The sequence below is a fragment of the Ischnura elegans genome, chromosome 6 (assembly GCF_921293095.1).
Source record: "Ischnura elegans chromosome 6, ioIscEleg1.1, whole genome shotgun sequence".
In the NCBI taxonomy this organism is placed as follows: Eukaryota; Metazoa; Arthropoda; class Insecta; order Odonata; family Coenagrionidae; genus Ischnura; species Ischnura elegans.
Genome location: NC_060251.1, coordinates 104,836,536 through 104,849,787, shown reverse-complemented (window position 1 = coordinate 104,849,787; position 13,252 = coordinate 104,836,536). Strand labels below are relative to the sequence as shown.

At 37.4% G+C, this 13,252-nt stretch overlaps 1 protein-coding gene across 4 annotated transcripts in view; it reads right to left on the bottom strand.

Annotated features, from left to right (window-relative positions):
* Nucleotides 1-13,252, bottom strand: part of LOC124161299 (afadin) — a 510,930-nt gene that overhangs the window by 18,531 nt on the left and 479,147 nt on the right. For 3 of the 4 annotated variants that reach the window (XM_046537605.1, XM_046537606.1, XM_046537608.1), the window contains 9 exons: nucleotides 11,138-11,203; nucleotides 10,300-10,373; nucleotides 9,963-10,081; nucleotides 8,295-8,501; nucleotides 4,817-4,966; nucleotides 3,650-4,010; nucleotides 2,015-2,362; nucleotides 924-1,074; nucleotides 40-237 (listed from right to left, as the gene is read on the bottom strand). In XM_046537605.1, coding sequence (XP_046393561.1) covers nucleotides 40-237; nucleotides 924-1,074; nucleotides 2,015-2,362; nucleotides 3,650-4,010; nucleotides 4,817-4,966; nucleotides 8,295-8,501; nucleotides 9,963-10,081; nucleotides 10,300-10,373; nucleotides 11,138-11,203 — 1,674 coding nt within the window. The remainder of the gene's footprint in view (nucleotides 1-39; nucleotides 238-923; nucleotides 1,075-2,014; nucleotides 2,363-3,649; nucleotides 4,011-4,816; nucleotides 4,967-8,294; nucleotides 8,502-9,962; nucleotides 10,082-10,299; nucleotides 10,374-11,137; nucleotides 11,204-13,252) is intronic. The other variant, XM_046537607.1, reaches the window with a different exon arrangement.

Sequence of the window (13,252 nt, the reverse complement as noted above, 5' to 3'; positions counted from 1 at the left end):
ACCACATGAGTTAGAAGAAGAGAGTAAGACAATGCTGACCTGAGGATGTGACCGTGAGTGGTGAGGATGTGCCTGCATCTGGTATGGGGTTAAGGGGGGAGAGGCTGCCAGGGCCGGAGTGGATCCCTGGGGAGGCCTTCCCCCTTCTCTCCTCCTCCGCACCTCCTCCTGCATCTCTTGAAGTTTCGCCTCCTGCCTCATGAAGTCCCTGGCTGACTGTGAGCGGGGCACAGATTGCTGAAACAAACGAGCAGTCTCTAACTACAACAATAATGCACAACAATGCTAGAATCACTTGAATTAAGTGAGCCAGCTCAGGATTCGTTAAATATGTTTTATTTGCTAAAAATATATTTTAAATTACTAGCCATCCCATAGCACTTCGACCAGTCACTGCAATTTATTTCAATGCTTCTTGGATCGTACCCCTATTTTTGTATCCTTATCACACGATACCAAGTACATATTTAAATCAGTTGAGCTATTTAATCAACTCATCTACTTTCAGCATAAATATCACTGTGATAAGACTATTTTTGGCAACGATTTCATGTATAGTTCAAAAATACAAAAAAACTATTGATTCTAAATCTCCAGAAATTGGTTTTCTGAGAGGTTATAAATGAACATGGGAGGGTAATAACAAAAGAAGTTAATTGATAAGTAGTCATGAAACTAGAGGGTTTAAGAGGTTAGTTGTTAACTAATGTAGAAAATATTATTTTTATTTTGATTTTTTTAACAAACAGTTAATGCAAAAGCTATTCATAATGCATGGTTGAAGAATATAGTGTTTTTTAATTTATAATTTATATTAGCAATGATAAAGAAGCATTGCATTTTGAACAAACAAATTATGGAAATGACAAATTGAAATTATGGAATCAGTCTTCACAATAGATTTTGAGGAAGAGGGGTAATACCTGGACTGATTGAGGCCCATTCTGTGGTATGTAAGCTGAAACAGGCCTATCACGAGCACCATTTGTTCCACTATTCATTTCCACTTGTCGGTGTAAAGATGACTGTGATCCTCTCAGGGTAGGAGGTTTTCCACTCGTAACCTGAGGTCCTCTGTAATAACAACAAATTAATTGGCAGGCTTTAGATAAAATATATGCCCATAAACTAGATTCTGCATGAAGTTGGAGAGACTTTCATAAGAAACAACGAAAACTAACCTGTACAGCCTTCAGTGACATTAACTTTCACTTTATTTTACAGTGAGTTGTACCATTTCAAATTTAATGCATGCAGTTTTCATACCAAGAATGAAATTCCAAGGCAAATCCATTCTACCCCAGAAATAATTAAGAGATCAAAGGCCAATGGATAAAACCAGTTAGCATTGTTAAATTAGACTTGTTTGAAGTCAACATATAGACAATGCAAGCCCATGTCTCATTCATAAACCTTCTCCTTCTATTCCAATTACATACAAGAGTTTATTAAATAGTTCTTGCAACAAAATATATTACATTCTGGTACTTCTTGAAGGATGCAAACTCTTCTTAGAATTTTCCTCTTACCTCTGCCATCTAAAATGAGCCTTGTAATTTCATATCTTAGCAGACAATGACTTTTTTTATCAACAGAAAATTACTATGTACTTTGGGAGTTAAGGGTATGTTGACTTACTTTGTTGGAAGTTACTTTTATTAATGGCTGAGAATAAAAAAACCAAAGTAACATATTGGAACCTGAATTTTTATTCCTTCCGGACTAACTGCCGAAGCTTGTTCAATTGTGCGAGGACTTTGTCTACGGATTACCAATATAATATTTTTTATCACCTTGGAGCTCAAAAAGGTACTGTGTGAAAATACAATGACCACATATTGGTAAAGTTTTCCCGGTTTATCTTCTCGGCCAGCAGTTCCATCTTCTCCAAAGTTTTGACAACAGAGTATAGTCATCAAGACAGCAGATGAGAAAAATAACTGACCCACAACATTACCTGAGAAAACTTTATGACCATCATTTGCTGGGAAAACCTCAAAGCATTCATAATTACCTCATGTCGTCCACAGGTCCCTGAGGACTTGGAAGCTTCCCTCGATTAGGGCTCGGAGGAGCAAAGCCATTGTGGCCTTGGGATCCCTCAGGCTGCTGGCTCCTGTAAATGCTAAGGTTTTGGTAGAACCGTTCAACCTCAGCACCTTGCTGGGATGAGGAGTTGGAATGCTGTTGAGGTGGCATCCCTGCACCTTGCTGCTGATGTGGAGGGGAGTACTGATGAGGTGGCTGCTGTTGCTGCTGACTCAGGTTGGCCAACCCGGGGTTAGACGCCTGCCTTGCACCCAAGCCTTGAGGACCAGAGGCTGGACCAGGACTGCGAGGTTCACTCAAATTTTGACTCGATCTGCATTGAGATTAAGGGTAAAATTGAGACATTGAAACAAAAAATACAAAATTGATCAACAGAAGACTTAGATTACCTATATAAAATCAACACTTAAATTTAAAAGACATTTCACACTTCAACATGTATATGAATGATTCATATACATGTTGAAGTATGATTCGTATTGAATGATTCGTATACATGTTAAATGCAAACTGCTATAAAAGCTCTCTAATACATACTATCCATCAAAATACATACCTACATATAAGAAACTAACAGAAAAGGAAGTTTATGCTAAATTATACAAAAACTGCTTTCCAAGAAAAAAAAGTTACTGTAAAATTGAAGCTGACAGATATGAATTGAAATTTCCAAATCCATTTAGCATAGTCCATGGACCATTTCTTGTGTACCACCATTTTCACACAACTTACAGAATTATATTTCAATTACAGCATTCAGTAGTCAGTAACACAAGAATTAGATCCAATTACACATCTAATCTTTCATTTTTATAATGGTTTTAATGGCAAATTAGGATTGTATCACTATTTTGAGAAAATAACAAATTTTCTAAAAACTAGGACATATATTACCATAAAACCCTGCATAAAAAGTGGATTTTAAAACATGATACAAAGAAAATATAGCATGGTAAGCTTACATTTTTTCAGCATCATGCAACAAGTACAATTAGCAGAGCATTTTGAAATTTTAGTGAAAAGATATACGCTTCATTTCTCAGACCTACCTATTAAATCTTTCCCCATTTGGGAAGGCCCAGCAAAAAGTTGGTAGTTCTTTGGATAACCTAAATATGCAATAAGGGGCACCACCATCCTTAGCCCAGGATCCATGATCTATACAGAAAACCCTCTGATATTTGAGTAAACATGAAATGCCTTTTTTCCCAACCTGCAAGGTACACTTTTTTGTACTCACAAATGTGCCCCAAAATCAACCAGTGTCAGGATATTGCTGCAAATGAAAGCAGTGCAGCCGAGAATACGGATGTGTTCATTATGATAATCGATGGTAACTCTTTTTTGGATCCGTGCAAAGCAAAAGGGTTCTACTATTTCTATTCATTTCCTGATATTTATTGAGAGAATTTAGTAATAATTCCTTATAATAAGTGATATTTTGAAAATAACTTTTTTTCACCCCTTTCAGTTTGATTCAAGTATTTTTCATAAAATTAAACCCAAAAAATCTAGTGCATCTTATGTGCCACTGAATCTCGGAAAATACAGTATTTACGAAGTAGGTGCCCTTTTCAAAATATGTAATGAGTATCCTTACCTCGACCTCAAGCCATCATAGCCGGCTTTCTGAGGAATGCTGTTGGTGGATGATGTTCGACTATAGCCAGGGTTGTAAACTTCGTGATGCGAGTGCATGTGGCCAGGCTGTTGGGGCTGCTGTTGTTGTTGCTGCTGTTGTTGTTGTTGCTGTTGTTGTTGCTGATGTTGTTGCTGTTGATGCTGCTGTTGCAATTGTTGTTGCTGAAGCTGCTGTTGCTGTTGTTGCTGCATCTGCGGGTGGTGCTGCCTGGCACCTGGTGGTCCCTGCTGCCCGGGTGGAGACGCACCAATGCCAGCAGATGACGGTATTTGCTGAGGGGGACCACCGATTGTCATGGCTCCAACATCTCCATGACCACCTATAAGAAGAATACACTCTCAGTATCAAAATTGCAAGATAAAAAAATTAAGAATTAATGAGGAATAATTCATGAATCAACTCAAATCAACAAATAAATTGACAAAAAACATCATCATATATCCAATAGTATTCTGTCTCGTATATTCTCAATTTAGTAATCTCTCAAAATTTTCATTTTTCTGCACAAGAATTTTCATCAGAAAAAGACAAATGTATCACATAAAACCATCTGATGATGAAACTATATTGGCTATTTATTTGCTGCCAATAATTGATTGATTTTTATCCATACTCTTGACTTGGAGTATCAGTAATTTTCAACAAGCCACACTCCTAGCACCGAAAACTTGTAGATTCATGTATCGGACTCCACAGTAAATTCAGTTATATTACCAGGATATAAGAATATGGAAAAGATCAAAGAACAATGAAATACGAAAACAAATTTCCTCAGAGAATGTTTTCACATCAAGAAATTATTTTCATGAACGTTTTTACTTTCATCCACAAGCTTACCCATAAAAATGTGTTGAGATGATTAATTTACCACTAATAATGCTGGTGCTCAAATAAATATGTTTTCAAGGTGGGAAAAGGACAGGTATTATCAGATTGGATACTTTGAAAAGTAGATTCATACACAGATTATCCTCCCTGTTTCCCCTATTTTTTTCTGGCTACAGCCCTGAGAGTTACATCCAGAAAAATAAACTTTATTATGTGAGGGAGACAGATATTGCTTTCAACATTTTTAAAATGGATGAACCCAAAGCATGTTAAATTTTAAACAACAACTGTACTTACTGTTCAATGAAGGCACAGACTTAGAGCCATGCATTGTGGGCATGTGTGGAGGAGGAAGAAGGTTGCCCATGCGACCAGAGCCCAGGCTTCCATGGCTGTGTTCACCTTGCACCTTTGACGGCAAATCCCTTTCACTCATACGTCGAGGGCCTGCTTGCGTACCAGCATCCAGAGAAAAGAGAAATTAGTCAACCTGCCCAAGACTAAAGACATAATTTCTCATCCACTCCTCGAAGAGACAACATACGCCACCACACAAGCAAAATTCAAGAATTTTAATGCAAAAGACATATCTGATTTTAGAGATTCATAAAGAGCACATTTGAGATCACCGAAAATTCATTTTTATCGAGTAAGAATTAACTGACTTCATGGCACTACCCATAAATCAATTAAATTACTATAATGATCAAATAAGAATGAATTAATCAAGGTGAAACTCCATTAAAGCTACTGATGACATAAAACAATGAAGCAGAAGGCTTTTTAACTTCCCAAGTGAAAGTAAAAAGTTTTATATGTATTAATAATTGGAGGAGCAAGTAAATGCCTTTAGATTTACATGCCTTATTTCAAACTGGTCCATTAAGCAATGAAAGGAAATATATAACCGTCCAATTAAGTTTAAACAGTTACTTGACTATCCTCCCTCTAGTCTTGAATAGTTTTCCAAAAGCATTGAAATCTTTTCCATACCATAAAATATGCTTAATATAAATGTAGCAAACAATTATGAAATAAATCAAGACCCCATATACATGCATCTATTAGACCTTCAGCAATGGATAAAATTTAACAACTACATATAAGGAAAAATGGTCCAGCAATTAGTGGAAATAATTCAACCAAAATTAAGTTAAAACATCACCAAATAAGTATGAAATGCATAAAACATCCACCCAATTGCATGCACACCCATGCAGTACACATATTACATGCAAAAAATGTTTAAAGAAGTCAGAAATTTGCAAAACTCAAGAAAAAGGCTGGGATTACATTGAATGAAAAGATTAGGAAACACCTGAAAAAATAAAAAAATAATACACATTTGGTAGGATATATGTATACACTCAGGGCTTGACAAGGTTTCAAAATCTTTGATTCCATTTGATAAATAATAAAATAATAATTTTTTGGAAAATAATAGTGGACCCAGAAAATCCATAATCATATCAAATATAGAAACCAAAATCATAATCATGAAATAACAGTAAATAAAATGAAGTACATTCTGAAAACAGAGAGCCAAGACTCCATTCCTTAAAATTCTTAAGAGAGAGCAAGCAGGCAACCAATTCCTTCAGAACAGAAGGTCTGTAGGTCTTGCTACAAACTATAACAATTTCTCATCACAAAATATCTTTACACTTAAACAGTAATGGCGCAATGTGGACACAATAAGTATTCAAATTGTAATCTCATTCAAATTTAAGAAAAGTAAAAATTTTCAGAAAAAAAGTGCAGATTTTTAAAATTTCAGTAATAAAAATACAAACAAGAATTATTTTACCACCATCTGAAGGCTTAATGGCAATCAAGGACTTCAAAGTAATAATTCAAAGTTCATGGTTGGGCAAAAAAAATTCAGAATGGACAGTGGATTTTTATAAAATTAAAATACATATTAAAAACAAAATAAATAGTTTCTTTCCAATCGTGAATACCTTCATTCATTATGTAATTTAATTTATTCTCCACCAATATAATCGCTAAGTGGAAACAAAAATTTTTTTAGCAAATATGACTCATCCAATACGGCAAATAGAAATTTCAAGTGTGTAAATTTAAGTGCATTAAGGAGACAAAAACCTTTTTTTTTTAAATACAGAACTATAAACACTAAAAATAAATATTTGGACTACTGTCCAGAAAATCATGCAAGGAGAAGATTCACATATTATACATTCAAATAACATAATTGGTACATATGTTTATATTTCTGACTCATGCCATGATAAAGTAACATAAGGTAGTATCCAATTACAAAAATAAGTAATAATAAATTATCACTTGCAAAATAATATAAACTAAAAATGAAAACATATGCGCTAGTCATTTAACGATTTTGAGGAAATGGAGACAAATATTCAAATAGCAAAATAGCAGACAAAAAAGTTTAAGATGAATTCATTATATTCCAAAAGAATACATAAATTACATGCTCTGAGTAATGGATGCTGAAGATCTCCAGCGACTCAGCTAGGAATGTAGTGCTGAACAAATGATAGATTTTGATAAATCTTACAGGCAAGAGCCTTGTGAGGTTTCTCATGGTCCAGTGAGAGGTGGTGGGCCACGTTCCTACGTCCTCTCAATCCTGTGCTGCACTTGACATCTCCCCTCCAAGACGCAAGGGACACTAGGTTGTCCTCACTCCTTGGCCTTGTTCCTAAAGGACCCAACTGACAGGTTCTGCTTCTACGACCACAAGAGGAAGAAAGGGTTGCGCAGAGGAGCCGATAACCTATCTCCTCGGATTTATCTTGCAAATTTTTTGCTGCCACAGGTGCACCAGGTTTCCAACCACAGATTCCGTGACCTTCTTCCTCATCCATCCTGTCAATGTGGCTTATGTCAGGCATGGACTTGGAATTGCTCCCATGGTTCCACCATCCACTTGTGCCTACAGCATGGATTAACATACCTCCGATGCCATCCGTTCCAGACTTGTCAAGGGATGCAAAGTGCCTCGCCAAGGCAGCCACTCTGCCGTTTCCCATTCTAACTTCTCGGGGAGACCGCCACGTGGGCGCACCCACGTGGTCAAACAATGCAGTCGCTCGCCCACTCCTTGTTACCGCAGTCAAATGGGATGGGGATTCTACCATGGGCCTATCCGACGTGATGTCCCCATCACTCCAACACTTTGGCTCACCCTTGCACTCCCAAGCCAGTCCGTCTGCAGAGGTTAGGAGGTCGGTGTCATCACTCGAAATGGACTCATCGTCGTCCCTCTGGCAGTTGGAAAACAACCTAGACAAGCTGGACCTTTCCGGAGGACTTCCCGCAGCAACTTTCCCACCTCCTTCCTCTACCTCTTCTCCCTCTCTTTCTCCATCGTCATTATCGCCTTCCATTTCTCCCCAACACCCTCCATCTTCCTGTCCCTCTTCATCTTCCTCCTCCTCCTCTTCTTCTTCTCCTCCTTCAACTTGCGTCGGCCAATCAGAATCCTCATCGTCCTCCGCAAAGTCTTCCTCCTCCGTGTTCGTACCACAGTCTGCTGTTGCGGCACGTTTGCAGCCACTGCCACTCGCCGTACCACCCCCACCCCCCCTGTATCCTCCGGAAGAGGAGCGGCAGTGACAACGGGAACACACCTCCACTGCCTCCTTCTCGTCTTGAGTCCCGGTGATGCTCTGCAAGACCCCTCCCGAAACCCTTTCTGCCTCCTCTTCCAACTCTTCCTCGGAGCCACACGCCTGCGATATGACGAGTAGGGGTGTGGAGGGGGAGAAAACCAGGAGGCGGGGCGCACCTGTCATGCCTGGAGGCTGTTGGTAGTGGTGCCTTGCACCCCCGGTCCTCGTTCCCATCAGCATGGCGCTGTTCCGCTTGTGCTGGAGGCATGGCAGCGGAGGTCGCAGCTGAGGTAGGGACGCACTTGTGGGCATGCCACCTCCAGGCCGAGAGGGCAAGGAGTACCGGCCAGGCCAATCCTGGTGCATCGAGTATGGCCTGTGTGCTAAGGGGTGGGAACGGAGGGAGCATGCATGCAGATTCACAAGAATGGTTAGTAACCCTTTTCCACAAAGATCAATAGAAAGTAAAGAAGAAACTAATATCATATCACCTTAGCATTTCTATCATTGTAAACAATGACTGTTCAGCATAATTTCAATGTGACTGCAAGAAAAAGTAACATGCATGGGTGTTAATTAAAACTGGGTTTAAACTAGCCATGAAAAATAGATGGAAAGATTTTTTTCGTGGTTGATTTCTTCCTTGAAGTAATAAATTAAACATTGGTTTCAGACCACCACAAACGGTTTTAGCACGAGGAGCTGTTTAAAGTTTTTATTTTCCCTTTGCTATATCTCAATCTTACTTCCAGGAGCTCTCAGTCCCCAAATCCACTGAAAAAGTAACTAATTACCACAGTATTGTAGAGTGAATTGCAATTTCCCACTTTTTTAAAACAATTAATTGAACACAATTAATTTTGAAAAACTGTCTCATTTTCGAGTCTGAAAAGGTTTGAGTTTCAGCCATAACTTATAATTCTCACATGTTACTATCAGTTTCAGACACTGGTTTCAATAAGTATGTCATTTCTAAAGCCCTCAGTCCAATTGATCTCCTTTGCACAGTCAAAATGATAGATACAGGACATGCAGATGCATATATGAAAAAGAAAAGTCAGAAAACTTTCTGGCTTTTCTTGTAATTTAGCCTCAAAACCTTCCATCGATTCTATTACTCAGCACAATAAATTCTCATGCTATTAAATATGCATATAACTTTCTCTCAACAGCTGAGAACTGCATCAGCATACCATGTGACTGCCAATATTTATGGCGAAATTATTATTTCAAGGTTCAAACTCTGTAATGTAATGGAATTTATCAAAGGTGTCACTTTTCATTTAGCAACAGCATTGATGCTTTAATAAAGTGGATATAAAGCATAATAAATATAGGCACTTATATTCTCCATTGCCACAGTTTAATTTACAGCAGAAGTTATGAGTGAGACATATAATGAATTTAAAGAGGCAATTGAATCAATTGTAGGATTGTGCCCCTTAGATATATTTTCAGAGACAAAGATTATGACGAAATATTTCTCAAGTAGATATACTCTGTTTAACAGGAAGCACTCAAATGCAAACACTAATACATTAGCTATTTGAATGTGCTATTGCAACTAAGAAAAAATTGAATCCAGGATTAATTTTCCCAAACAAGCATCATTGAAATTTGTCACTTTGATTATTACATAACCCCTTACATTTAGCCTAAACATAGTTTTCAGAATTTACACTGAAATGCATCATACAAAACAGCCTTGTAAGAGCCAGAGGTTAGTTCATTGAAGTGAGAAGAGAAGTTAAGGCTTCTGCACACCTTTCCTTCATGCAATCCTTCATGCAAAATACATTTCAAGCAAGAACTAATTGTAGAGAGAAAAAAAGTGTATATCATACCTCGTGTCATAACAGGTGATGGTTGCGATAATAGTGTTGCCAAGCCATGGTATATGGCACCCTGTTTTGCAACTTCTAGGGTTACAACAGGACCGGTCCTTACCAGATACTCCGCAGCTCTGCAAAAATATTGCTCATTTGAGGAAGTGATGACAAATTCACTTTTCAGGGAAAATAGATCATAACAAATAATATTATTTATAAATTACAGCAAAGATTACAACAAATTACATTTTTTCTCAGTGAAACCTAACACGTAAATGGTAAACAGTTGGAGTATGTCCCCAGCCCTTTCATGCTTACAATTGTAAGCAAGCATGAGGTGTCAAAAACTTACTTTTCTTGCGTTATTCCTACTAAGCTTTGGCCATCCACTTTCAACAGTTGATCACCCGCTTGCAATCTTCCATCCTAGAAGTGAAATGAGCAGTTTAAAATTACATTGAAAATTAAAAACAATTATAAAGCGTACAAATAGAAATGTATCAACTGAAATGTATGAAGTAAAACTAAGCTGGACAACAAGATGCAAAAAAAGTTTGGCACTTTGAAGAGACTGCATAAATTTATTCTACAGTCACAAAAGTAAGAAATTGAACTAACGGTCTACCAAGAAGGAAGAGATTCACTAATCACTGATTTAATTTCACTGACTCCAAGTCGAAAGAAAAGACATAAACATGTGGAAGATCAAAAATATTATCTAGTTTCTAATCTGTTAAGTGTTTCACTTCCAAACACATACCATTTGGCATTGGCATTTCTGAGTAGAAATATTCAAAAGGATTTTTTCTACGTAATGCATCCTGGTTATTATAATTAGAGACTACTTTTACAGCATTACTCCTTACTATATCTGCTTTAAATTTTTTACTTCACTCTAATTCATAATAAATCAGGCTAATTCATTTGCTTCCAAGTATGGGCAAGTGATAAATACAATTAACTTATGCACTGCACAAGATAATACACTTGTACTTTGCTACAAAGCAAGAAAAAAAGAATTTATGTGATAGCTTATTACTTTTTCCATTTACTGCTGAAAACGTAGTTTATAATGGTCCATCTTTGGTAACTTATTATTTTCAATACGTCTCACTTTAAAATACTTCAGCATATAAACTAAAAATGTATAATATCAGAGTTAGGAGGTCCAAAAATCAATCTATACTTACAGCATCCGCTGCACCTCCCTTAACCACGGACTTGATGTAGATCCCGAGACGATCTTGTCCTGCTCCCTGAAAGAAATTGAAAAGAAAAAAAATTATAAATGGAAGCAAATTTGAGAAAGATATTTAAAAGTAGGTAGTGCTTATATTCACATAAAATACCCTGTTCTAACCTAGAACTTAACTACACTTGACAGCTCCGACAAAAAAATATGTTAATATATAACTATAGTAATGATATTTATTTTTCAAAATTCTATTGAAAATCGTGTAGCTTGTCCACACATACGACGACGCCTTGATGTAAATACCTGTGCCTTTCATCGGTGAGAGATTGATAAAAATCGTCAACTACTACAAATTTGCGTCGTTATAGCGTGTATTTCATCAGCGATAATATTTATTTTTCGCAAATAACTCGTGCAAATTAGTTATCAAAGACGTGTATGCAATGCTTTCAGGTTATATAACCTGGAAAAAAAACGTTTATTTTTCTTTCGGTACCCAATTTCTTTACTCAATTAAAATATCCGGTTAATCTATAGCCGGTTTTTTTCGATGACGCCCATCCCTATTTTAAAGTTACGTCGCGCATAGGATTTCCCATTTAACAATACGCGTAACGGCGTTCCCATGGCAACACAGTGAAAACAAGCACAACGCTAATGGTGCCATCACAATGGTTAGAGCTTAGCGTTCCAAATCCCACGAGCGAGGATATCTCGTTCGCAGAGACACGGAAGGGACAAGCTAACTCGTTGCATTGCTCAATATGATGGGGCGTGTCGACGAAAACGCAAGCTGAAGGCCGGACCGAACGCCAAGAAATGCAACACCTAACGACAAAATAAACCAACGGCGGAATGCTTCATTAATGATGAACAAATGGAGCAAAAAAAACTAACTGTGGTACACCTAAGTTTTCAAATGACAACGAAAATATTAATACACAGAATTTGATTTTCACACTTTTTAATATGCATTCGATATCAAATACAAGAAATAACTATCACAGAGCAAAATGAAACCGTAAATTTTGAACAAAGACAATGGTAACTCAAAGGAAACGACCAGATATGCAAATTTAAGCCATCGAAGTGAATACCAAAGATCTATCCACGACGCGCGCTCCACCTGCTACGCATTATTTGTGAGGTGGAATAAAATTTAATTGGGCGTATCAAGTAGCAGTGGGAGCTATAATATAGAACGATGACCTGAAAAAACTTTGAAGACTCCAATATAATCCTGAGGAGCCATTTCCGCACGCTGTTTTCCGAGTGGTGACGCAGCGAAGGCGGAAATAACGGGAGGATGGGAAAACGCGAGAAAATTCTACCGAAATCAAAACCCAACCGAGGGATTTAACTTCTACACAACCGTAGCGGTGATATCCCCGACGCTACAAACCTAAAAAAATTGGGGTAAATTTACTAGCTGAGACCCAAAATCTATTTATTATACCATAAATCAAAAAATTGTCTTCGATGAAATTTATTCGCTGTGCTGATCAATGTTTTCTAAGAATATAATTACTTCCAATTCTTTGGATCTCGAACAAACCCTTTCACCGAAACAGAAGGAAGACTTAATATCCCTTCTAGTGCGCCTTCTCTATACCAGATACTCTATTGCCTTACCTTCAACCTACTCACTCAATGCATCAATAACTCTCACATCAATTATGCTACCAAGCGCTCAGTGGCTCACAAAAATGGCCACTCAAAAACCTCATAATGAATGTTAGTGGTATTAAAATCTAAATGATTTTAGTCGAGCGAACAAAATTACCGATGTATATAAACCGTGATATTATGTAACCCCGCCCTATTAATGAATTTCGATCTCCTAACTAAGCAAAATACAAACTTCCCCTCATGTCAAAGTCGAAGGAACTTGCAGGATTCTCGTCAAAGGTTAGCCGCAGCCTAGTCCACAGTTTATAATTCATTAACAATGGTTGGTTAGACCTACATTTTCTTTGGGAAGATTCAGACTATTGCAATAACAGACATATGAAAATGTATCCGAAAAAATTGGAATTTCATCTAGTTGAAACTTATACCACTTAAGTAGCAGTCCCAATGATAGTATCGAAGATACTTAAATCGCCAAAGA